General features: G+C 45.0%; 1 protein-coding gene across 3 annotated transcripts in view; it reads right to left on the reverse strand.

Moving 5' to 3' along the window:
- LOC135195019 (queuine tRNA-ribosyltransferase catalytic subunit 1-like) overlaps nucleotides 1-27,457 on the reverse strand; it is a 310,854-nt gene that overhangs the window by 164,603 nt on the left and 118,794 nt on the right. For all 3 annotated transcript variants that reach the window (XR_010310050.1, XM_064221315.1, XM_064221313.1), the window contains exon 7: nucleotides 5,114-5,282. Coding sequence is in view for 2 of the 3 variants with exons in the window: in XM_064221315.1 (XP_064077385.1) it covers nucleotides 5,114-5,282 (169 nt within the window). In the remaining variant the exon portion in view is untranslated. The remainder of the gene's footprint in view (nucleotides 1-5,113; nucleotides 5,283-27,457) is intronic.

Below are 27,457 nucleotides of genomic sequence, written 5' to 3' on the forward strand. Positions count from 1 at the left end.
TTTAATAGGCAGTCGAGAGGTAGCAGAGCGAAAGGCCACTTCGCCAGTTGGCACCAGGATAAGAGAGCGACAAGGGGAAGGCAGTTCAGAGGAGGGCGTGGAGGTCAACCCGCCCAACAACAGTGAGGCTCCCCAGGTAGGAGGGAGGCTGTTCCTCTTCCGTCACAGGTGGGGGTTCAGCAATTGGGCACAGAGCATAGTGTCCAAGGGATTGGGTTGGAGTTGGATCAAAGATCCCCCAGGAACCTTCAAAGGAATTGACAGATTACGCGAGCGAACTCCTTCAGAAAGGAGCTATTGCGAGAGTCAAGCATCTAAAATTTCAAGGTCGCTTATTCAGCGTGCCAAAAGAAAGGCTCAACAAAAAGAAGGGTAATCTTAGACTTGTCAAGGCTAAACTCTTTCATTCGTTGAGACAAGTTCAAAATGCTTACCATCTCGCAGGTAAGGACCTTACTTCCTCGTGGAGCCGTCACATGCTCCATCGATCTTACAGACGCATACTATCCTATCCCTATAGCAGGCACTTCCGCCCATTCCTAGGCTTCAAACTAGGAAATCAGAAATTCTCATTCAAAGTGATGCCCTTCGGTCTGAATGTAGCCCCCAGGGTATTCACGAAAATAGCAGAAGTAGTGGTTCAACAATTGAGAACTCAGGGGATAATGGTAGCAGCTTACCTCGACGATTGGTTGATCTGGGCACCAACAGTCGAGGAATGTCTCAAAGCCACGAAAAAGGTAGTTCAATTTCTGGAACATCTGGGGTTCCAGATAAACAAGACGAAATCCAGACTTACTCCAGAGTACGTTTTCAGTGGCTAGGAATCCAATGGGATTTGTCTTCCCACAATCTGTCAATTCCAGTGGTCAAACGGAAAGAAATAGCCAAGTCTGTGAAACAATTTCTCAAATGCAAACAAAACATCAAGGAGAAACCAGGAAAGAATCCTAGGTTCTCTTCAGTTTGCCTCAGTGAGACATCCTCCTGAAAGCAAGGCTGAAAGATATAAACCGAGTTTGGCGTACGAGAGCAAACGCCAAATCTCGAGACAAGCTGTCAGTAATTCCACAGATCCTTCGCAATCAGCTCCGTCCATGGACAAAAGTGAAGAACCTGGCCAAACTAGTACCCCTTCAATATCCCCTTCCAGTGTTAACCATTCACACGGATGCCTCCCTGTCGGGTGGGGGGATATTCTCAATTCAAGCAAGTTCAGGGGACTTGGTCAGTTCAATTCCGCCAGCTCCACATAAACGTCTTGGAAGCAATGGCAGTATTTCTTACCCTGAAGAGACTTCTTCCCCCGAAAAAGTCTCATCTAAGACTAGTTTTTGGACAGTGCAATGGTAGTTCATTGCATCAACAGAGGAGGGTCCAAATCCAAACATGTGAACCATGTCATGATAGCCATCTTTGCACTAGCAGACAAACACAAATGGCATCTGTCCGCCACTCACCTGGCGGGGGTAAGAAATGTGATAGCAGACGCTTTGTCCCGGTCGGTCCCTCTGGAATCAGAATGGTCCCTGGACGACAGGTCATTCCAGTGGATATGCCGGAGAGTCCCAAGGTCTCCAAGTGGATCTCTTCGCTTCACAGAAACCACAAGCTCCCTTGCTATGTGGCCCCCAACCTGGACCCTCTGGCTTATGCCACGGACGCCCTGTCGTTAGATTGGAATCAGTGGAGAAAAATTTATGTCTTTCCTCCAGTGAATCTTCTCTTGAAAGTCTTGAGCAAGCTGAGGAACTTTCAAGGGACTAGTAGCTCTGATTGCTCCAGACTGGCCCAAGAGCAACTGGTATCCTCTGCTTCTGGAATTGGGTCTCCGACCTCAACGGATTCCCAATCCAAGCTGTCACAAATCAGTACAAAAAAAGTTAAGTATATCTTAGTTTTTACCAGACCACTGAGCTGATTAACAGCTCTCCTGGGCTAGCCCGCCCGAAGGATTAGATATTTTTACGTGGCTAGAAACCATTGGTTACCTAGCAACGGGACCTACAGCTTATTGTGGGATCCGAACCAACACTATATCGAGAAATGAACTTCTATCACCAGAAATAAATTTCTCTTATTCCGCGTTGACCGAGCCGGGAATCGAACCTGGACCACCGGATTGGCAGCCCAGCTCGAAAACCACTCGTCCAGCGTGGAACTACAATCAGTACAAATGAGGACTGTGTTCGCTTCCTCAGGAATTCTTCAGACCCTAACTTTATGGACTTCATGAAGTTTGCGGCTAACAAAGATGCTAACATTGATCCACAAAAACATCCTCTTCCTAGAATCAGATAAGAGAGAGTCAACATTAGACAATATGACTCAGCTGTTAAAAAATTAGCATCCTTCCTGAAAGAATCAAACACTACAACCATGACAGTTAACTTAGCTATATCCTTTTTCAGATCCTTGTTTGAAAAAGGTTTAGCAGCTAGCACTATTACTACTCATCTAATCAGCTTTGAAGAAGATCTTCCAGTTGGGTTTCCAGATAGACCTAACAGAATCTTACTTTACGTCTATTCCTAAAGCCTGTGCTAGACTTATACCTTCTCAAAGGCCTACTGCAGTCTCATGGTTCTTAAATGAGTCCTCAAGCTAGCCTCAGATACTGACAACTCGTCTTGTACATTCATAATGCTTCTTAGAAAGACGTTATTCTTATTAAGCCTAGCTTCAGGAGCTAGAATTTCAGAACTGTCGGCTCTATCCAGAGATGCGGGTCATGTGGAATTCCTCCCCTCAGGAGAAGTTCTGCTTGCTCCGGATCGTAGTTTTTTGGCTAAAAATGAGGATCCTCTTGCAAGGTGGGCTCCTTGGAAAGTCATCCCACTTCCGCAAGATCCTTCTCTCTGCCCAGTATCAACTTTAAGAGCCTTTCTATCTCGCACATCCTCAAGATCCTCAGGTTCTCTCTTCATGAGAGAAAAAGGTGGTACTTTATCAGTAAAAGGAATTAGACAACAGATCCTTTACTTCATTAAACAAGCCAATCCTGATTCATTTTCCAAAAGCACATGACATCAGAGGAGTAGCCACCTCAATTAACTACTTTCAACATATGAACTTCGAGGATCTTAAAAAGTATACTGGATGGAAATCTCCGACAGTCTTTAAACGTCACTACCTAAAAGTCCTGGAATCTTTAAAAATTTCTGCCGAGCAGCGGGAAACATTGTTTCTCCTGATACTGTATAGTAGTCATAGTATAGATCCAGGTCTCTTTCTACCTACCTCGTCCAACATGCCTCACCCTATCGCCATGCTATTCGGATACTCTAGCCTTAGCCGCTGAGATCATATTGGTGGATTGTCCCTTATTTTTTTGCTAGGGACATCCACACTATGTACTTATAATGTACTTCAGTGTACCTACCCTTATTTTTATGCTAGGGTAGGACACAATGTGTTTGTATATTATGTAAATACCTTACTTAAGTGAATCTATTTTGTTAATTTGCATTGCATTATTGTATATTACTATGTTTAATATAAGTTAACCAATTTTAAGTACTTTATATTATTGGCTTTCTTTTTTATGTCATTGTTTAGCATAAGTTAGCTTTAAGTACTTAGTTTGTATTCTGTAATATACCTGATTCACTTATATATATCCCTCTTTTTTACAACTGATTTCATTTGTCCTTTTTCCCATCTTGTCTGTTTCTCTGGTACTCTTTCATAGGCCGACACGAGCTGAGCCAGAAAAAGGATTTTGACGTAGGAAAAATCTATTTCTGGGTGATTGACTCGTGTCGCCCTATGAAACCCACCCTGTATTTGTTTGCCCCCCCTGCAGGACAAGATGTTCATAGATTAAGGATGACCGCTACGGGCGCTGCTGTCCGTGGCGTCCCTAGTAGTAGTAGTAGTGGCCGCATCACCCGCTAGTATCAGCTCTCTCTAGTGGGGATTTTGATTGGAAGGTCTAAATGGTGAATGACTCGTGGTAGTGATCCCACTCGCCCCTATTCTCATACCGACACTTCTTTTATAGAGTGAGCGAGTCAGTTTTACTGACATTTTCTTAATTTTGTTTTTCTCTGGTAATTTTAGATTAATTTTGCCTAGAAAGAATGATATTAAGGATCCTTTCATAGGGCGACACGAGCCAATCACCCAGAAATAGATTTTTCCTACGTCAAAATCCTTTTTATAGTAATAATTATAATATGCAAGATACATGGTATATGGTAGTGAGCTGCATTTGGGTTGGTCGCAGGTTGATGACAAAATAGGTCCTGGAGGTGTTGCAATCTTCTAGGCCCAATTGGTTTTGGTGGTTGGGGGTGGGGTTTGACTCAGGTACCCATTAGTGGTGACCGGTATTATAGATGCTTCAGGTGAACACCAATTCAGGTACCCGAGCCAACATCCACCCCCAACCACCAATACTGATTAGGCTGTGAAGAACGCAACACCTTGGGACCAATTTCGTCATCAACCCGTGACCAACCTAAATGCAGCTCACTAACTGACCTATCAACTGTACAATCATCCCTACACACATAATAATAATAATAATGCAAAGTACTTAGACATCATGGTTTTCTCATTTTTATTCTGAAAAGCTATTACAGTTGACCCCCACTATTTGTGTACTCTCGATCTGTGGACTCACCCATTCGTGGATCTTTCTATGAACCGTATATATATTTGCCAGTATTCAGGGAAAATTTGCCTATTTGTGATATTTTTCACTGAGAAATATTCACGAAATACTGTATTTTCATATCATTTTTGTGAATAAATGCACTTTTTGCGATAAAACTATATTAAAATACTCAAGTATAAGTATTTTTAGTTTTTTTTTTTTTATCTATCAAAATAGGCAGTTCTAAACATTTTTAGAGGGGTTTTAAGTATTCGCAGATTTTAGCTATTCGTGGGGGTACCAATCCTCCATGAATACAGATGGTCCACTGCATATTGTGTTATAAACCTTTATAGACGCCAATCTAAAGAGTGCAGTTAATGTAAAGCTTCCACTAACAATCTTTTCATTCTCAGCATTAACCCCATAATGTGATGCATCAATAAAATTACTGTACTTTCATCATCATTGTTATCCTAAGACTACTGAAACAGTACTACAATAAATACTTACAGCTGTTCTGGTTGGGAAAACACAATCAAACATGTCGACCCCAAGAGCACAACATACAACTAGATCAACAGCAAATCCAACTCCCATGCAATATCGAGGTTTATTCTTGGGTAAATGATCTGTGCAGAGATGTACAGTTGGCCAAAATTTATCTTTTTCTTCCCCTCCACTGTCAATTGAAAAAAATAAAATACTAGTATACAGAATCAGCATTAACAAAACAAAACTTAGTCTAGAAGAAAATTAAATAATTCTCAATTATCATTCTGGTAATTATTCTAAGTATAATACAGAACCCACTGACATTAGGATCACAGAAAAATATATCATCATTTAGATTTCTAAGTAAGGTCCCTCAATACCTTTGTAATTTTGTGCCTCTTTTGTGTGTTTTATAAATTTCTGTCCAATAAACTGAAAGGGATTTGCTCATGACCTTGCATCTCTACTCTAAGTAGTTTTGCTTTCATGTTCAGCATTATTTTTTTCTTTGCCCCTTTCACTTCATCAATTTATATAAAAATGAAATGGGTTGCAAGAGGCATTTGCCAGAAAATAAAGTATACATTCATATAACAAAATCATTTGTAATTAAGCCTTCTCATTACTTAGGAAGAACTCAATTCATCCTATTTTCAATCTTACAAGTTGGAAATAAATATTCTATAACTTCATCAAACTTATGACATTTTCAGGATTGCTTCCATTAATCTCTGCAAATTCCCAACCTGCCATAGTACATTGAATATAGAATTTAGGCCAAACGCCAAGCACTGGGATATATGAGGTCATACAGCGTTGAAATGGAAATTGACAGTAAAAGGTTTGAAAGGTGTAACAGGAGAACTTCGCAGTTGCACTATGAATCAATTGTTAGGAGAGAGTGGAAAGTAAGATGGAAAGAAGAGAATATGAAGGAGGTACAGTAAAAGTAATGAAAGGGGTTGCAGCTAGGGTCCAAGGGCATGCTGCAAAGAACCGTAAGTAATGCCTGCAGTGCACTGCATGAGGTGCACTGATGGCACTAACCCCCTCCAGGGAAGATTAACAGCCATTCTGCACAAAATACTAAGCCCTTTTGTCACAATACAGCTATGAGGCCACACTTGATTATATGTATCACAAGGACCATACTGTTACCAGTAAGCAGCTTCCCATAGGTTGGAAGGGTACAGAACTAGAAGCCAAAGTACCAAGAAGAGAAGCAGAATGTTGATAAAAGAGGAAGAAGGAATGAAAAAAAATTATACTGTATCCTTCAAGGATGAGAACTGATTTTTCATGGATAAGAATTTGCCATATCAGGCAAATTATAAGGAAAAAGGAAATGAAAGCAGGCTGATGAATTACAGGAACAGCTCTGCCAATCCTTTTCAATTTCCAATTGCTTGAGCAATATTTCATCGAAGCAGTTCTCAAATGCCTACTGCTATGATTCTGGCCAAGATTGGCATGCATGGAAAATCTGCTGAAATTATCCTACATCAAGAGCCTGCACCATAAGGCTAAGTTTCATAGGTAACAATCATAACCTGACCTCATAAACATATAAATTTTCATAAAAATGATATTGTTATGATACAATAAAGTTTTATACATACTTACCTGGCAGATATATACATAGCTATTACTCCGTCGTCCGACAGAAATTCGAATTTCGCGGCACACGCGGCAGGTAGGTCAGGTGATCTACCACCCCGCCGCTGGGTGGGGGGCGGGAATAGGAACCCATACCCATACCCGTTTTCTAATTCATATTTTTTCTTCCAGCTGTCTCCTGAGGGGAGGCTGGGTGGGCCATTTAATTGTATATATCTGCCAGGTAAGTATGTATAAAACTTTATTGTATCATAACAATATCATTTTTATACATTCAACTTACCTGTCAGATATATACATAGCTGATTCACACCATTGGTGGAGGGTATAAGACAGCTATTACTGAATAGACAGGTAAACAACATACGTTGTAGGTCGTAAAAAAATAAAATAAAACCTTGGTTCCTCATGTTTGTTTAGACAAAGGGTCGACTTCCTAGAGCTATTGCCTAGTAGTCTGCTTCGTCTCAAGAGCCTCAGCGAGGATGTGACCTATGGCTAAGAGTTCTTGTAGATCTGTCAATGGGGTCTTATCCACTTACTTGACAGAATCTAGTGGTCATTTGTCAATGGGGTCTTATCCACTTACATGACAATACACCAATGCCTATTGGCATAATTTAAGGAGCACAACACCGATCCCGATCACCTGATCCTAACACGAGGGTTTGTGCTTAATTTGAAAAGAGCTATCCCCAAACTCATTTCAAATAACCCCAGAAAATAATACACTTATGTTAAAAATAAAAAATAAAAAAAAAAATTTTAATTCACTAGTTAAGGATCAGTGTCGGCTCCCTATCCCAGCAACGCATCCGTGGACACGTATAACAAAGAGAGAAGGATCTCTCATAGGCCCACTTGATCTCCTTCGTGCAAAGAGAAGTCAACACCAGAGTTGCATCTCCCGTTATACAGCTAATACGGACTCTCACGACATATTGTTATGGAAAGAACAAGAATTGTTAAAAGCTCGCACTTCAAGCGCTTTTAATTCTTAGCTGTTTGAAGGAAACCTCAAGTTACTCAAGAAGTGCTTTAGAGATTCCACTCTTCCAAAGAAGACCAGGGCTTTCTTTGCAACAGATCTCTTCTAGATGAAGCCCAGAGCCATGGCTTGCGCCTGGCTGGCGCCTCGCGCCATGCCTGGTGCCTCGCCCCTGGCTGGCGCCTCGCGCCTGGCTGGCGCCTTGCGCCTGACTGGAGCCTCGCGCCTGACTGGAGCCTCGCGCCTGACTGGCGCCTCGCGCCTGCCTGGCGCCTCGCCCCTGACTGGCGGCCTCCGCGCCTGGGCTGGAATCCATCGCGCCTGGCTGGAGCCTCCGCCTGGCTGGAGCCTCGCCGCCCCCCGCGCCCCCCCCCCCCTGGCTGGCGCCTCGCGCCTGCCTGGCGCCCGGCCTCGCCGCCCCTGGCTGGCAGCCTCGCCTGGATGGAGCCTCGCGCCCTGGGCTGGTCTCGCCGCCTGGATCCGCCTCGCGCTTGGCCCTGGCCCGTTCCTCGCCGCCTGGCTGGCGCCTAGCGCCTGGCTGGTGCCTCGCGCCAGCCTGGCGCCTCGCGCCTGCCTGGCGCCTCGCGCCTGCCTGGTGTCTCGCGCCTGGCTGGTGCTTCGCTTGCCTGGCGCCTCGCGCCTGGCTGGCTCCTCGCGCCTGGCTGACTTCTCCCCACTTGCTGGAGATTCGAGCTTGTTAAGAGTCTCGATGAAAACTGGCGATGTCCACCTCGGACACTTTATTTGCCTGATTTATTCGCCTCTAGCGCATCTGCGCCAGATTGGGGGCCTACTCCTTCTCCTCATCAGACAATGACAGTGTTTAATTGGACTGTCTTGCTCTGGCGTCTTTACACCTGTTTGGCATTTGGCGCCTGAATGGCGCTACATTGTCCGAAAGTCTGAACATCCACAATCGTTTATCAGGAGAAAGGAAAAGGGTGGAAGAAATTCTTTCACTTTGAGCTTATGGCCTCTGCAACAAGGGGAGGTAATTTTAGTCGGCTACATCCAGTAGACGATAGGAAATCTAATAGTCCGAGAGACCAGTCTTCCTCCGAGGAGGATCATACTTAATACTTCAGTTGCTAACGAGCACTCTTCCTACATGTTGACGAGTTCTCTCGTTGCAAAATCTTCCCTATCCTTGCATGAAGGCAGGGAAAGAGCCTGGAAGTTTAAGGAGACTCTGAGCTGAAATTGGGAGGATTCCCGATTTCTAGCTCTTTAAATATATCTCTTCGAACCTTCTGGGAAGTAGTTTTGAGCCCTCATCGTATTCCAAAGACTCTGTCAGCAAACGTTTAAATCTTATATTCTTTTGTAGATAACAACGTAAATACATTGCCTGGACAACGAATCCTTTATCTGAAAGCGTTGATCCAGGAATAAAAGGTTATAGTTCTTTTGCCAACATACCATGCTGGCAGGAACCCATTGCCGAGTCTTTCTAGAATTTGATTCCAGATTCCAAGCCCAAAATCTCACTCGTCCTTTTGGTCGATTAGTACCAAGATAAACATTGATGAGGAGCAGTTCCATCTTGTCAGAACACGGAATCTGAGGCCCAAATAGGATCCCATTGTAACTATAAGATCTCCAAGTCTTGTCGTATAGAGGTATTGTGTAAGATCCCGAAGATCTTAATGCTCTGCTATCTCCAATTCCCTTTATAGAGACAGCATATAGCCTTTTACTGCGTTCTTTGATAGCAGATATATACAAAGGTAATTCTTCCCTCTGAAAGGGAAGAAAAAACCGCTATGTGGTTCACAGAGGTATCGGAAGAGGACAGTTTCCTCATTCCCTCAAGCACGATCTGCAGTAATTATATATCTTATTCATGACTACTGTCATTTACCTTGAAACATCCTCTCATTCATGCCCACTTCTGGTCAGTCTGCACGCAGACAGACTCAGAGTGGAGAGGTTGTTAAGGTCCATTTAAAATAGATGTTGAAAGAATATTCAGACTGTCTTGGAAAAGACTTCCAAAACCTGCTGTGAGAAGAACGTGACCTCTGAGAATCCAACCTCACTAAGTCTAAAATGAGGCATAACATATATCCTCTCTTTCTTTGACGCCCTTTGTCTTACATTCTGTAAAGAGTTTATCTTTTAGGGGAAAAAGACTAAATTTTATTCCCCTTTCTATAACATAAAGATGGCGTATATTGCTACCTCTCTCTTATATTCTTTCTTCCTGTCCTCGTGCCTGGGCAACGAGAGAATGGAAAAATTCTATCATCGTTATTCTGCAAAACAAATTATTATTATCCTATTCTCCTACTAACTGATCCAGGATCGAGGAGTAATCGTTCAAGATTCCTATCCTAGGACATCAGGCCGTAATGTACGGTTCAGATACTTGAAAGAGCCTCTCACCCAATACTGAGAGCTCCTATGAGTCTTTTCCAGTACCAAAACATTACAAGGTCTCCCTTGTTATATGTTTACATGGGAGTAGGATAATATACCATCCTGTTAATAACAATGAAAGAGGAGAAAGAGGAGCTGCATGGTTCAAGGGACTAGCCGAAACGTGCAATAAAAAAGGGGTTGCCAAGGTCTTTCTAAAACCTGCACCCAGATTAACTTATGGAGTCTGATATATTTTCTATCACTTGTCTCATAAGGTTGAGGAAAGCGAGAGACCTCTAAAGATATCAGTTCTCTTCACCATGTAAAGGTCTATAAAGCAGAAGAACCCACTTATCCTGACACGTACTACGTTCGCCTGTGCGATATCTAGAATAATTGTCAGTAGAGGGTTGATCTGGCAAAGAGTTTCTCCCAAAACAACTCCTCTTGCCAGGAAAGAAGTCGCTCACGCGACCACTATGTTACCTGACATGAGAAGTCTGTTCTTGTTAGAGACTTACCGCAATTTCAGTTAATCCCTGACAAGGGCCACGGCCGCCTGAGCGACAACTTGTGTCACTGTCAGGAAAAAAAAAAACTGATGTTGTGTTCAGTTCTCAAAGAGGAAACTCTTGGAAAGTCTATCTCCAAATACTGAGAAATTAGGGAAGATACCTGATGTCTTGCGCCTGGCTGGGGCTTCCGCGCCTGGTTGGCGCTTATCGCCTGGTTAAAAGCCTGGCGCTTCCACCCCCCCCTATCCCTCCTCACTCCATCGCGCCTGGCTGACGCCTCGCGCCTGGGCTGACGTCCTCCAGCGCCTGGCTGGCGCCTCGCGCCTAGCTGGCGCTCGCGCCTGGTTGGCGCCTATCGCCTGGTTAAAGCCTGGCTGGAGCCTTTATGGCCTATTACTTGCAACCTTGGTCAGGAAATCTCGATATCAAAATAAGAAGAGGTGCTGTAAGAATCCTATAATTCTACAGTACTTCCATAGTTGGATGTTTCTTCTCAATTTTCCTCTAATACGAGTATATCGGAAGGGGAATTATTCTTTCCTCGGTTAATTCTTCCGTATCCCCCCCCCTTTTTTTTTTCCTGAACGAGAAGGGACCACTCCAGTGTGAGGGACTGAGTAACTTCCAGCTCTATGTAGGAAAGCATAATTTGCTCTAAGGTATATATATTAACTAATTATTTTCTAGTTAGAGCCAGGCGTCTGCTGGCGCTTATGATTCCTTATGGCATGGTTTGAGGAAAAGGAAGCAGTCTACAGGAAGACTGTTCGTCTTCTTCTTGCTAAGAGATCTATGAAGAAGACTTCTCGCAGGTTCTCACAACTCTTTGCAATAAATGTTAGACATACTTTAACAGTTATTATCGTCGATCGAGGTTCTCACGGACTCGCAAATTCTTGCATTGCTTTTGTTTAATAACTCGCTCAAACGAGAAATATTTTGGATGGTGCTCTAGGCTTATTGCACCAAGCTGGCGCAATTTGCGCCAGGGTGGCGCAACTTGCGCCAGGGTGGCGCATCTGCGCCAGGCTGGCGCCTCCTACTAATTATCTTTATGTTATGTGCCAGAACATCTGTGTTTTTATGGTACCCGACATCCTTTCATATGTTAATTCCGTTCTTATTATGAAAAACTTTTATATACGTAGTATAATCCATTCAGGGAAACCATTTCCCATCCGACTCATACAACTTCTGCGCAATATCCGATTCTAAATACGGTTGTGTCCTTTCTCGAAAGACTTAACCATACCGTAGTCTTGAAGTGAATCTCCATTACATCTCTCTTCACTAAGTAATGTATTCTAATAAGTCATGCTTTCGTAAGTATGAGTGCATTAAATAATATCATGTTCTGGCTGCATTAGAATCCTTTAATCATGTTACCTACGGTAAACAGCATTGAAAGGTTGTAATATCCTTCTTATTGAAAGATTCCTAACAAAAGGCAGACAATATTTTATTTATGATAGCTTCAGTATTCCCTCAATCCGAGGCTAAGACCACGATTGTAGGGAAGAGATACGGTTAGTTATCCCATTCCGCAGGAGAGAGAGCTGTAAACAACCTCTCACACTGAGAACAAGAAGGTACTGCGACTGCGTTGGTCTTCATTCAAAGCGAAAGCAGTCTTGGCCCTTCCCTTTCCAGATTGTTGCCAGTTACTCCATTAAATAAGGAATCCTATAAATTATTATCGAACTTCAGGAAGTTTTTATATAAGCATAATTAAGCTAACGAGACTTCGACAAGTCTAGAAACTAAATAGGTGTCGTCTAAACAATTCTTTTAAACCTATTCCTTCCTAGGAAAGTCCTAGAAGGGTACTGGTAATTCATGGAAACCTCTTCTAACACGAAGAAAAATGTTCTATCCTACTCTCAATCCACCAATAAAGATATGCTTCTCCGATCACTTGCTCGAAGACACGATAGCAATCATATAACTCATACTCTAGCGTAATAGAATTCTCTATAATACTGTTACATTAAGGTAAACCGTATTAATTTAGGAAATTTTGTAAGGATTTCACTTGACCATTATAGCATAAATTTCGGTATGTGTCTATGCCTTGCCATACCGTAGTCCTAAGGCGATTTGTCCTAATCGTGGTAGGAGCTAGAAGCTTAAGTCATACATATATGCTTTATCACTCAACGAGATCCATATAATTCATTCGATTGACAAACATCTAAATCGTTCTCATCATAATAGATTTATATCTAAAAATGCACCGATGGGGAATCTTATGTTGAAATAACAATTTCATACCCCCATGGGATAGCGCTCTCGTCTAGTTGCGAAAAAAAAAAAATGTTCGAACAATGACTTTATCACAAAAGTTATCGAATGATCTCTAATATTAGAAGGCGCTAAATCGTCGCCTGATTCCGAAAGGTGGATCGATTAATGTCATTCTCATTTTGAATAATTCTACCAGAAGGCATTATACGAGGATCTTCGCCAATTTCATTCATTTGAAGTTCTTCTATCCATCGAGAACCGTAGGCATAAAAAGGGAGAAACACTGTTTTAGGATGCCTTTCCAATGGCTATCCCTGGCAGTCTGGGACGCTCTACAGAACCTGCCGAGGGGACGCCTGACCGGTGGGGATTCTCTGAACCTCCTTACGGTTTTCGACATTCCTTCTCCTCTGGGCTTGTGAGCTTGGAAGAGGTCTAGACCTGAGAGCGAGACAGAGCCGATCAGACGCACCCTCCATTGTAATGGGGAACACTATATTCACTTCTTACGTTCTAAGAGTTCGCATTTGAAATATATCCAAAGTCTACAATTTGCAAATATGATATTGTAGATTCTGCGGAGTAAGAAGGTGATGAGGATGCAACCACTACTAGTACTGTTACTACTATAATTGCTCGTTAACACAAGAGCTAATAAAGCTTCTAAAGGATAGTTACTTTCTGACTTCCCCAACTAGGAAGAAAGATATACATTTCCTCAATCAAACACTAACACTTATTTGTATTAATGAATAAATATAAGTAATTCCCTTTCATGAAAGAATAAGTAATTCACTTTCGTGAAAGTGGATGAGTGTCTACCGAAAACTTCGGTAGTTACACGTCACTAATCTTCTAAATTTTCGAAGTTAATTTTATCAAAAAAATTCTAAAAGTTAACAAAAGCGTATGCCGAACCAAAGATCCATTACTTCCCTGTAAAAGTTAGCCCAGACGATCGATGGCGATGAAACACGAAAATCCATCAGGAGGAACTGCAAACGTTGTTTACATTCCAAGCGACAGAAAAAATATGAATTAGAAAACGGGTATGGTTCCTATTCCCGCCACCCAGCGGCGGGGTGGTAGATCACCTGACCTACCTGCCGCGTGTGCCGCGAAATTCGAATTTCTGTCGGACGACGGAGTAATAGCTATGTATATATCTGACAGGTAAGTTGAATGTATAAAAAAATTAATTATTTGGATACTTACCTACTGTTAAATTTAGCTCTATCTCCCCGCCAATTAGGAGAGTCAGCATTCAAACAAAAAAATCGAATTGCTGCCTGGATGACTGTCTAGTTTACCTGTTCTCCACCAGGTGTGTTTCAAATGTTTTAGCTCTTGTCAGAATTCTCCTTGACAGCCCACTAAGCTGTGGGGAGGCTGGGTGGGTCTACTTTAACAGTAGGTAAGTATCCAAATAATTAATTTTATTATGAAAATTTATATTATTTGAGATGAATCTTACCTACTGTTAAATTTAGCTGATTCCCACATTAAGAAGAGGATGGTGGGTAGTGCAACTAGACAAAATTCTGCTCAGCCATTCGAGCTAAAGGTTTATTGTAAGAAACCCAAAACATTCTCACCTGATCTGGAAGCCTTGGTGGATTTTACTACCACCTGAAGTTGGATTCCATTCAGGGAGCAAGGCTCTCATACGTATGCAGCAAAGAGCAGCCTTGCAGAGAAAAACACTTCGATTCAGCCAGCATGAAACGCAAGCGGTATGAGGGACCCCTGTGCCTGGGTCCAAAAGCCCTATAAAATGACAGTCACTTAAAATAAATACCTTTACAATATAAAGGTACGTTCCTATACAAAATTTGTACCTTCACGCTCCCCAAAATATTAAAACCTAGGATTTAAACAAAAGAGCCTAAAGAATTGCTCTTTTTTCCGGTTCAGGAAAAGACTACCCACTACAAGTAGCGGATTAGGGGCTTTACTGTTTTCAAACAATTCTGTATACTCAAGGTAGTGATCGGGCAAAAACCGAATTGTACTTCTACTGTGATACATCAATCCTATTCTGGAGTGACAAATTAACTTAAAACTAAATGAAGTTGCAACTTCTGCTCACATTATGAATGTTTAACTTCAATAAAGGTAGAAGATATGGAGCTAGTTTTCATGCACTAGCCTATCCAATAAGTCACAGAGGACCTTGTGTTCCTTGACAAAGTTTCTAAAAATCAAAATGCAAAAGGTTAACTTTGCCTCTTCCAGGCTTAACCTTCACAAATACATTTTAGGTTTCCTAAAACCACAAAAGTTAACTTTGCCTTCAAGTTTAACCATTGGCAAAGGCATTATAAGTTAACTTTGTCTTAAAATTTCACCATTGGCAAAGGCGTTATAAGTTTCTAAAAATCACAACACAAAAGGTTAGCTTTGCCTCTTCCAGGCTTAACCTTCACAAATACATTCTAGGTCTTCTAAAACCACAAAACAAAAAGTTAACTTTGCCTTCAAGCTTAACCATTGGCAAAGACAGCTAGGTTTTCTAAAACCACAAAACAAAAGGTTGATTTTGCCTCTTCCAGGCTAACCTTTGACAAAAACATGTTTTTCTTAAAACCACAAAACCAAAGGTTAACTTTGCCTCTTCCAGCACTTACCTTTGACAAAGATGTTTAAGGTTTCTAAAAGGATGATAAAAATGTTCTAGGTTTAACCTTTAAATTCAAATGCCCCAACAGGATAGAGAAGTTCCTCTTTTTCCCCATTAAGGGGTTACATTGGAATTCTTACAGGGCACTGTAAAGCATAGCCTTCACATCAGCCTCAGCTCTAAGGCAGAAACCTAAAATAGCATTCCATTTACACCAGCTTAAAGAAGGGTGCTGACAATAAATTTACTTATTAACCAATGCTAAATAAAAGGTTTTACAGTAAATTCAGATAATGTTTAGACCCGCATCTAAACTCCAGAGAGAGACTGATATGGAGAAGAAGGGGCTTCACTCTCAACACCTTACAGTGCTGGTCCTCAGCAATATCTAAAAGTATTGATGCAATACCGAGGAAAGTACGTATGGAACGATAACTTTGGAAGTAGACAGTGAAAAGTCTTATCTCCTCTATACAGAAAACATTGACATCTGCAAGGTTCCAGGTGCTGAAAATTCCTCCAGAATGGCACCTCAGCAACACACAGACCACTGCTTCTGACCCCAGGTCATGGCAGTTTTAAATTAAGCACAGATCCTATGATAACTTGAAAATCTTATTATTGGGAGGGGACATTCTAACATCTCCAAGCAGTTAAGGAGATGCCTACGTTAATGGAAATGTGTGGAATTGTGTAGTAGAGTTGATTTCTTTTGAATGGAAGAATGAGACATCTACCAAGACCATTAGAAATTCTGAAAATTATTTGCCCTGAGGCTACAAGGGCTCTACAGGAGACTAAGCAATTCTTGAACTTGAAATTGCTCAATAGAATTCAGAGTAGATACGAGGGGCAGGCCTATGAGTCTGAATTAGGCAAAATTTAAGGAAACATCCACTGCTCAAGCCTGAGAGCCAACAAAGTAGTAGTAATCATTCGGATGTCCATGTTCATCTACATGCTAGGAAGCTAAATGAGTGCTCTTTAAATCCACACCAAGTGCCAAACTTACAGATGTAAAGGCCCTTGTAGGCAGTTGTTCTTCCTGAATCCCCAATTGCTAAAACACTGTCCTTCCACAGAGTGAATGATCAAACCAATATGTTGTTCCATTTCACTCAAAGCAGCAAACTTCCCACAAAGACTGTTTCTGACCGGGAATAAACCTACTAAGCATCCTGATGTCTTTCCACTGCCCTGACATCTAAAAAGGTTCACCAGGTGTAGTGTTGACCATTCTATGTTGCATGAAAGTGTAATGACACTATTTAAACTCTGTTTTGCATGACAGAGGGAAAAGTCCAAAACCTGGACTTAGGTTTAAGAACAAAATGGATAATTCCTGGTTACAGAGTCCCTCCTACAGTCCTGAAGCCAAAGTTGGTTCTGGATTCCTTACAAATTTAATGAACTTTATTTGTAAGTCGTAATTTTTACGCTGAAACTGAACATTAATTGAACATGATTATCTGAAAATATCCCATGAGGCCATGTCTCCTAATAAGGAAAAGCCCTTACCTTATAGCAAGTTTCCTTAAGGTTTAAATTCTTCAAGCAGCACATACCTATTCATCTTGATCGACAACCATGCATAATTAAGTATCATCCCCACATCACCAGATAAGAATGGGGATATAAAGAATTAACAACATAATGCATAGATATTGGCCCAGAAGAAGCAGGTCCTTGGCCTTTGGAATACTGTTGACAGAGTTGGCTAACTTGGATCACTGATTCAGAAGAAGTGTCTTGCTCCTAAAGTCAATGGGCAACAAGTCCCTGACATAACTTATAGAGGGCTGCACACTAACCCAAACAAAGTGGACAGAACAGCAATACCTTCTAGTAAAAACATCTTGAAGGAACATGCATGACTGTGGATGTATGGGAAGTGGAATACATTCTGCATGTGTACCACAAGTCTGACCATTCTTTGGAAAGGTACTAAAACCATGCTAAAAAACCAACAAGTATATGGGCAGACACTTACTGTCATTCAGTCTCCAAATGTCCAAGAATATCTCCAATTACTTATGGAGCTCGTCCTAAAGAATTACCCTTGGACCATCATTCCCTCTATATACAATCTCCTACTAAAAGAGACTTATGAGAGATTTCTGCTGAAGACAAGTGAAGCTATAAGAAGGAAATTAAACCAGTGGAGGGCAACCAAAAAGAATCACAACTGACCTTCACCATCTCCACCATGTAACGTACTGGTCCCAAGTCTCTCCATGCATGTTAGAAGGTTGCAACTGTCCATATCCCAGAACCTGAATCTGCACTTATCCCCAAAAGGTATAAAACAAGAATACCAATAGATAATCCCTTTTCGCCTTAAACCAAGCTGCATAATCAGACAGAAAGCGAAGTGTTCTCACTTCTTCCAAACCGAGCGAGTATACATTACGCTGCAGTATCAGAAATGAGTTACTTGTTTTAGTTACTAGTTTCCTCACTAAAAACTCCCGCTGGGTTGGCGTCTCTACCTCTCTAAGAAGTCACAGAGACAAAACAATGTAGATAAAAGGTAATAACTCAAGCTATACTGAAAATCCATCAGCATGTCTGTCAGTCTCGAGTTCATTTCCCCACAGGAAAGACAAAGAAAGCGAACCTCCTACTAAAGACGGTTAAAGGACCTATAAGCATTGTACAGCAAAAGGCGGCCTTCGGCTCTCTGCGACTTTAAAAGACAAGATGACAAGCCAAGGCAGACACAAAGGGAGATTGTGCGTCCGAGGACGAGAAAAGTTACGAAATGCTCTCTAATTGGAGAAAGCATTGGTTCTCTTCTCTAATATTTAGAGGGCACCAAAATACGCTAAGACAATTAAGATATATTCTCTATGTGGCCTCTTTCCTCAACAAAATGAGGATACAGCAAAGTGTAGTGTGGCAACAAACGCCAACCAGCCCAAATGAGTTCCTCCAACTCCATTCAAACTCTTCTTCCGTCAGCGGGCGACGGGAAGAGACAGCTGCTGACAGGAGGTAAACAAAAGAGCTTAAAGAACTGCTCTTTCTCCGCAACAAAAAGCTGTATCGAATCCACCACGACTCAATGAATGAAAGGAAGACAGTTTAAGCGACTCGGGACTCAGCCAAGTCCAAACGAGTCAACTGTGTTCACATGAGTCAACAATGTCCGCAGTCCGCACGAGTCAACTGAGGGAAAGAGAGAACGAGGCACCAGAAGTGGGAGGCGGTGGGAGAGGAGTTACAACGACGCTCCCGCCTCGTCTGAAAGCGATCATACATACTTGAAAGCATTCCTATATGAAACTAAGTTAGATATCTCTGAAGCTAGAATATCTAACTCAGCAAAAACTTTAGATACTACAGACAGTGTAGACTTGAAAGAGAAACATTAATCAAGGCAATAGTAAGAGATTTGCCGATAGCCAAAGAGGAAGCAGGCAAAGAACAAACACAAGCATCACGAAGAAAAAGGAATATGCTAGCAGACGAGAATTTAGAATAACCAAAACATGAGAGAAATAAACAGTCGACTGAGTCAACATTTGTAAATGTGCAAAACTCGCTACAAATACATTATCATCTCAATAAAATGTCTATACCTATATCATATATTATTAAGCCTATGCATACTAACACCTCAAACTAGGTGTTGAAGACGACAGAATGAGCCTAAAGAGCGAGCATTAACGCTTACTGAAACGGTTCTTATGTGAACGCTTTAACTGTCCTGGGCGATCGCTTTAACAGTCCTTGGTGAATGCTTTAAACGAGATTCAGACCATGAAAAGGGCAAAGTAGGTATTGGAGGGCACAGAACCCCATCGTCCCAAGAACTGACCCGGTTCCCTGGCAGCGGTTGCTACCAACTGCCGCAGGGCAGTCCTAGGCTCAGGCTACATACAGACGAGGGCACCAACACCTTACTTCTAACAGGGAATGCGAAAATGAGCGCACATTATGGAGGGATTCAGAATGTATCCATCACGAACTCAGTTCAATTTGTATTAGAACTAAAAATAGGTTAATGGTCTAACTTCTCGTTACGCTTTTCCTGAACCGAATGGGGAGCAGAAGGCAGAGCTACAAAGTAAGTCAATACTAGCCTACTAAAATGCCTAGTCTGAGTAGGGATAGCCTGACAGGTTTAAGTCCTGACTTAACTAATTGCTTTTGCAATCTATTAAGTTTCCAGTCTTTCCTATATCTGACATATTTAGGCATAAATTTCTCAGAACAATTCCCTACATTCTTCAAACCTAGTAGTTACAAGGTCACACTCTGTACCCTTGCCAGTACAAAGGAATGTTGATCAACTTCCAATTTCACCATCCTGGTTACACCAAAAACATTCCTACATAGCCTGATGTTATTGGTTTTGCTTCCGGTGGAAGATACCCTAGGAAAATGAAATTACAATGCTGTAAACAGGTGTAAAAGCCAAACTTCACAGAATACCAACAATCGCCTAGGTGCAATGGTGGCATGGAGAATTCTGACGAGCTAAAACATTTGAAACACACCTGGTGGAGAACAGGTAAACTAGACAGTCATCTGGGCAGCCATTCGATTTTTTTTTTTTTGAATGCCGACTCGCCTAATCGGCGGGGAGATATAGCTAAATTTAACAGTAGGTAAGATTCATCTCAAACAAAGTATTTTGACACTAGACTTAGTAAACATGAAACAAAATTTAGGGTTAATTGTTGGATGCTGTTCATTAAAAAATATGGGTATTCATGTTGTTTCAACAAGCAGTTTAAAAATATATTCATAGCAGATTAAGATTAAACATCTGGGGTTGCTTACATAATCTTATAGGCCTGCCACAAAATGTCAGACTGTAAACAAAAACTCGGTCTGGTGAATAACATGTTACAATAACTTTGAAAAAATATGATCATGCAAAATCTTCACAATAAAAGGGAACTGGGGCAATCACTGAACATGGTACGTACTTGTGAAGTGTAAGGATCATAATCTTTCTTGAGATATTGTTCACAACCTACGTATGAAAATAACCCTGGTTAAATGAGCATTGTACATAAATGGCAGTAGTCTTGGAACTTAAGCATAAGCACTACTGAAGGGAATATTCTCCTATGCCTCATACACATTCATTCAAGGAAGGAATGTATAAAAGCTCCAGCTTAATCATCAGTTACCATTAGCAATGGGTTTAATTTAAAGTCCAAAGTTTGTACCTTAAAAATATCTTGTCTGATGCCCATTTCATAAATTATACTATCCTACTGATATAGTACTAGGACTTCAGGCATTTTCAATTAATTATCAAATAGTATTATGACTTACACATCACCTTTCTGAAGATTTCATATTGTTTGTACAGAGGTATGAACTTACATTCAAGTGCCCGCTTCTAGTCTATGGAAATTCATTCAAAAATTTACTTCTCGATATATCTTATTACTGATAAATTTGGTTATTACGTATAAGAAATTAAGATTCCCCTTCCAACTTGACATGTGTTTTACATTTGTACATATTTTTTAATTACAAGAAGGTCTTCACTTTTATCTTAAGATATTTCATCATGTGTATGTGTGCAAAGGGTTCATGACCTGAATGCTGTAACAATGACCTATCTAAATACAGTGAACATAGGTTGTTACTTTCTATCAGGCTTAATTTGTATTTACTATACGTACTATTATGTTGCTATATTCATAACACTTGTAGTGAATTATGACAATTTGTCCAAAATTGCATTTTTCCTAACTATACAAACCTGAGGTCCTTTTACACATAGCCCCACCTCATGCCACCCCTCACTCTGCAGTTTTTGCTTGGGCCTAAAGCAAAAGTGATTGTTTACCTCCCAGTCGCGCGCGCGCGCCTGTCGGACAAGCAGTTAACTACCGAACCCCTTGTTCGAAAGCTTACGACCTATCCAGCTGCCGCTAGTAACCTTCCTATTGTAAAAGGACCTCAGGTTTGTATAGTTAGGAAAAATGCAATTTTGGACAAATTGTCATTTGTTCCGACACGGCATACAAACCTTCGGTCCTTTTACAATAGGAAGACTCACTTCTTGGTGGGAGGAATCTGAGTCTTTTGTGAACAGACTGGTGTTCGCCCAACCTTGGAATGCCTCCCTGGTCGTAAGAGCGAGGGAGGGATCCAAGCCTCCGTCCGATTGATCGGGGTGTGCACCGCAGGATCAATGGTCAGATCTCTGGACCAAGTACTAAGAGAGAGGCAAGCGTGTCTCTTCGTACCAGCAATGTAAGAACTTGTTCCTGTACAGGAGCAAATATAAAGTTATGGGTTTGTCTCTTGTTGGCATCCACTTCCCCCCCCCTTTTAGGAGGAAGTGGTGGATATTCTGCTCCTATCCCTAATGAAAGGGATAGGATGGGGCTCTGTCATATAGCTCACCTGCATCTCGTCCTCATCCAGCATAGTGACGACCGTGACCCTCTGGCCACAGGTAGAGGAGAAGGAAAAGATGGGAAGAGAAGCCAGTTACTCACTCATTCTCACATCCATTCGCACAGTCACACCAGGACTCGATGCTGTTCAGCCTGCGAGGGTCTGGGTTAGCTACACAACTTGTTGAGCAGCCACCACGGGTCCCAAGGAAAAGGTATCCAAGGACCTGTGGGCAATATCCCGAAGGTAGAAGGACGTGAAGGTAGTCTGGTTGGCCCAGACACCTGCCTTCAGGACCTGCGCCACGGAGAAGTTCTTACGGAACGCCATTGACGGGCCAATGCTTCTGACTTCGTGGGCTCTCGGACGGGGCGTACGGATGTCGTCACTACCATCAGCCTCATACGCCCTCCTGATCACCTCACGCAGCTAGAAAGAAAGAGTATTCTTGGATACCTCTTTCTTGGTTACCCCAGTGCTAACGAAGAGGCGTTGACACTCAGGCCTGAGGTGCCGAGTTCTCTTCAGATAGCGCCGTAGCGCCCTCACAGGACAAAGCAGCATCTCATCCGCATCATTATCGGTGAAGTCCATTAGGGAAGGGATCGTGAAAGACTCGAACCTGTCGTCAGGGATCGACGGTTTCTGAGTCTTCGCAACGAAGTTCGGGACAAAATCGAGCGTCACAGATCCTCATCCCCTGGAGTGTCGTACATTGAAGGAAAGGCCATGAAGTTCCCCTACTCTCTTTGCCGATGCCAGGGCCAGCAAGAAGAGGGTCTCGAGGGTCAGATCCCTGTCTGACGACTCTCGGTGTGGCTCGAAGGGTCTTCGAGTCAAACTCCTAAGGACGAGAGTCATGTCCCACGCAGGGGGCCTGAGTTCCCTGGGTGGGCAAGACCTTTCGAAGCTCCTCATAAGCAAGGAGATCTCGAACGAGTTCGAGATATCCAGTCCCCTCAGTTTTAGGACTAGTGCCAGGGCGGCTCTATATCCTTTGACTGTGGGGACTGAGAGGATCTTCTCTCGGCGAAGAAAGACGAGGAAATCCGCTACCTGCTGAAGAGTGGCTCTGAGAGGAGATATACCCCGTCTACGACACCAACCACAGAAGATGGCCCACTTCCCCTGGTACAAAGCTGCAGAGGACTGACGGACGTTTCCAGCCATCTCTGTTGCTGCGCTGCGAGAAAAGCCTCTCGTTCGCAAGAGATGGTGGATAACAGCCAGCCGTGAAGTCATAGGAACTGGACTGTTTGGTGGTACCGCTCTACGTGTGGCTGGACAAGAAGGTTGTGCCAACGGGGAATCTCTCTCGGTTCTCCTGCGAGAAGAGCCAGCAGGTCCAGATACCAAATGGCCTGGGGCCATTTGGGAGCCACCAGGATCATCCTGAGATTTGGGGTGACCAGTGCTCGACTGATCACCTTGCGAATCAGGCTGAACGGGGGAAAGGCATACGCGAAGAGGTTGTCCCACGGATGTTGAAGAGCGTCCTCTGCAGCTGCCCATGGGTTCGGCACGGCTGAAAAGAAAACCTGAAGTTTCCTGTTGTGCCGGGTGGCGAACAGATCCACGACTGGTCGCCCCCACAGGTCGAAGAGCCTTTCCGCCACGTCCTGGTGTAGAGACCATTCGGTCCCTATCACCTGATCCCGACGGCTGAGCTTGTCTGCTAATACATTCCTCTTCCCTGGAATGTAGCGTGCTGACAGCTCTATTGAGTGAGCCTCGGCCCACTCGTGCACCTGCCGAGTAAACTGGTACAACGGGAGAGACACTAGGCCCCCGTTTGTTGACATAAGCCACCACCGTGGTGTTGTCGCACATCAACACCACTGAGTGTCCCATCAAGCGGTCCTGGAACTCTTGGAGCGCGAGAAACGCTGCCTTGAGCTCCAGTACATTGATGTGAAGGTGCTTGTCGTGATCGTCCCACATGCCTGAAGTCAGCAACTCCTCCAGGTGTGCGCCCCATCCCTCGTTTGATGCGTCCGAGAACAGCTGCATCTCCGGGGGGGGAGTGCGTAGAGGCACTCCCTTTAAGAGGTTCCTGTCGTCCAGCCACCAGGCTAGGTCCTGCCTCACCTCCAGTGTCAGGGACACTGGAAAGCTTGGGGGATCTGTTGCCTGTGACCAGTCTCCTTTAGTCTCCACTGAAGAGACCGCAGGTGAAGACGCCCGTGAGGGACTAACTTCTCGAGTGACGACAGGTGTCCGATCACGACTTGCCACTGCTGAGCTGCCTGTTCCTGCCGAGACAGGAACTGGTTGGCTGCCTCCCTGAATCTGCTGATCCGCGAGTCTGCGGGGAAGACTCGCCCTGCTACCGTGTCGATCAGCATACCCAGGTACTTCATCCTCTGCTTGGGTTCGAGATCAGACTTCTTGAAGTTCACCACGATCCCCAGATCGCGACAAAGCTCGAGTAGTCGATCCCTGTCCTGCAACAACTGTGAGTGGGAGCTCACCAGGACTAACCAATCATCGAGATACCTCATCAGACGTATCCCGTGCGAATGGGCCTAAGCAGACACCAGAGTGAACACTTGCGTGAACACCTGTGGGGCGGTTGAGAGACCGAAGCAAAGGGCCCTGAATTGGTACACCGTCCCGTCGAGGATGAAGCGGAGGTACTTTCTGGAGGATTGATGGATGGGTATTTGGAAATACGCATCCTTCAGATCCACTGAAAGCATGAAATCGTTCTCCCTCCGCCTGGAGTCGAGCACGGAGCGTGCCGTCTCCATCGTGAACCGAGTCAAGCGAACGAACCGGTTCAGGGGAGAGAGATCTATCACCGGGCGCCAGCCCCCGTAGCCTTTTCCACCAGGAAAAGACGACTGTAGAAGCCCGGTGACTGATCCGTGACGATCTCTACAGCTCGTTTGCTCAGCATGGACTGGATCTCCTGTCTTAGTGCTACATCCTTCGAAAAGCCTGGAACGTACGATTGCTGTTGGACCGGGTTGGAGGTTAGGGGTGGCCGAGATTCGAAGGGTAATAGATATCCCTCCCGAAGGACATCTACTATCCAGGTCTCGGCGCCGTAGCGCTGCCAAGTTGCCCAATGGCTGGCCAGGCACCCCCCCACTTCCGGCAGCAGGTGAGGGGGAACGCCGTCCCTAGCGTTTCCCCCCTTTCTTCGACTTCTTCCCTGACCCTCCTCGCGAGAAGGAGGGCTGGTTACGGCCCCCCTTGGCAGAAGACGAAGAAGACAGAGTCTTTCCATGGGGCTTCGACGAGGCTATCGTCTTAGCTGCCGTGGAAGCGCTAGCCGAGCTCTTTGGCTTGGCCGCAGTTCGAGGCTGCCCAGAAGCCTTCAAAACTGCCTGGTGTACCAGACGGTCACTGTCATCAGTGCGCCGTCTGTCCACCGCAGCGTCCACCATCTCTCCTGGGAAGAGAGAGGAGGAACTCCGTAAAGGTCCATTACGAAGCCCTAATGCCGCCTCACGCCCAGCCACCCTGGATACTCGTGTAAGGACAGCGTCCCTACGTTGCAGTACCAGGTTGGCCCACAGGTTTACCGTCTGGTGGGTGAGGAAGGAGATGGCTCTTCCTCCAGACTGGCAAAGCCTCCTGAAGGCCGAGTCTTCTTCGGGGGAGATTCCCCCGGAGTTGGCTGCGACCTTAGACACTGTGAGGGAGCACAGGTCTAGCCAGGAGACAGCCTGGAAAGCTGACATGGCAGTGGATTCCAGACCGAGTGCCTCTTGCTGCGAGAACCATAGGTTCTCAGACAGGAGCTGATGCAGAGACACACCCGGTGTTAGCCTGGCTTACTCCAGGTTTACCTGTTTGGGCGGCATCGGGTCTTCAGACGGCATGTAGAATCGCCGCTGTCGCAGTAGAGGAGGTGGAAGTAGCTTGCTCGACCTGCCTGACCTGAGAGAGCCTTCCTGTCCGGAGACAAGAGACTCAACCTGGTTCAAGACAGAGTCGGCGAGCTCTGATTGCGGCAATCCCACCGTCGGTCTGGGTTCCCTCTTCGGGCCCCAGAACGACTCGAGCCGGGATGTTGGCTCGGAAGGTGGGAGTGGTGACCCTTCCCCGAGGTCGTTGTGCTGACAAATCAGCGCAATAACCTCGGCTAAGTTCCTCTGGATCTCTGGAGTCACTGCATCCTGAGGAGTAGGACCGTCCAGTCCCTCAAACAGGAGCACCTCCCGAGACCCTCCCCCCTCGAGGGGGGGAACAGCGACAGACCCCTCTTGGTCTCCTCCAGCCACATGCCCATAAGTCCTGGTCGGTCCGAGAACCATGCCTGGTACAAAGGGCGTCGTGGTGGGATCATGAGGAGCGCACTCTTCACGATCACTCCTCAATACCTCGCTCCTCCCAGTGTAACCCGAGGAGGTTGAAGGTACGGGAGAGGCAGACCTGACGCTCCCTCCTCGCTCGCTGGCAGAACCAGCGGACTTGGAGGGCTGCAGGCTATCGTCAACCCGTGGTGGCGATCAAGCTGCAGGCCTGGTCGAACCGTCTTGCTGTGGAGAACGGCTGGACTGAGCACAGCGGCCCCGATCTCGGGTGTCAGAGGAGCTGGTGCTGGTTGCCGTACCCGATCGCTCTCTGTGAGAGCGACGGTCAGGCAACCTGCAGGCTCCACTGTCACAGTGAGACCGGTGCTTGTCCTCACGGCACGTCACACGGCTGGCACCAGCGACCGGGGGGACCTCTTCCCAGCCTCAGACCATGGCCGGTCGTGGACCGTCACGTCAGCCCGGGTAGCCAGCTGGTCGCCGTGAGAGCGAGAGCTGGTCTGGTGAGAGTCGCGTGAGCGGCTGTCACCAGTCTTCCGCTCCGTGTCGTGAACCTGACGCTGAGCGAGCTCTGACGTCTGGTTCTTGGCTGTACGGTCGCTGGTAGGCGACCGTACACTCGGTACCTCTCGCGAATGAGAGGCCGAGACGGAACCTGATGCAGTGGCAGAGCCTCTGGCACCAGGTGAGGAAGTGCCGGTGTTAGCCGGCACCCCTCTGGTCCCCGTAGTCTTCTTCCTTGCGGAAGAAGAGACGGGCCCCGCTCCCAAGGGAGCAGGAGGACCAGCGGAAGAACCCCCCATCTCGCCGGAGCGAGACGGGCCCTTAGAAGCTCCCGAAGGAGACTTCTTAGGGGGGGAGGAGGCAACCTTCTTCTTCTTCGGCTGTGAAGCCTTAGAAGTCGAAGGGGGAGAGGCGGCAGACGACGACGACGAAGAAGACAACGAAGACGACGACGACACCTTCCTCCTCTTCCTCTTCTTCTTCGTCAGCTTCCTCAGGACCGATGTCAAGTCAGCCATCCAGGGCGGAGCCGGGGCTGCTGTTGCCGAAGCAACAGGGCCCGGACGCGCCTGTCCGGACAGACCGACATCGGGAGCAACAGCGCCACGAACAGGAACGACATCAGCAGGTGCAGGCATCACAGGAACAGCAGGAACAGTCACGGCAGGAACGGCAGGTACAGTCGCGGTAGCAGTGGTCGGCAACGTCTCAGCAATCATCAGCGGCTGGGCAGGTACGGCAGGGGGTACATCCAAGCCAGGAGGACGGACCAGCGTCACCGACATCCTTGGCATCGGCGGCAGGTCCAGGGGCGAGCTCTTTGGACATACGAAGTCTGGCCTCGGCAGCACGGCAAACCCAGGCGGCGGCGGCATC

The sequence above is a fragment of the Macrobrachium nipponense genome, chromosome 15 (assembly GCF_015104395.2).
Source record: "Macrobrachium nipponense isolate FS-2020 chromosome 15, ASM1510439v2, whole genome shotgun sequence".
NCBI classification, from domain to species: domain Eukaryota; kingdom Metazoa; phylum Arthropoda; class Malacostraca; order Decapoda; family Palaemonidae; genus Macrobrachium; species Macrobrachium nipponense.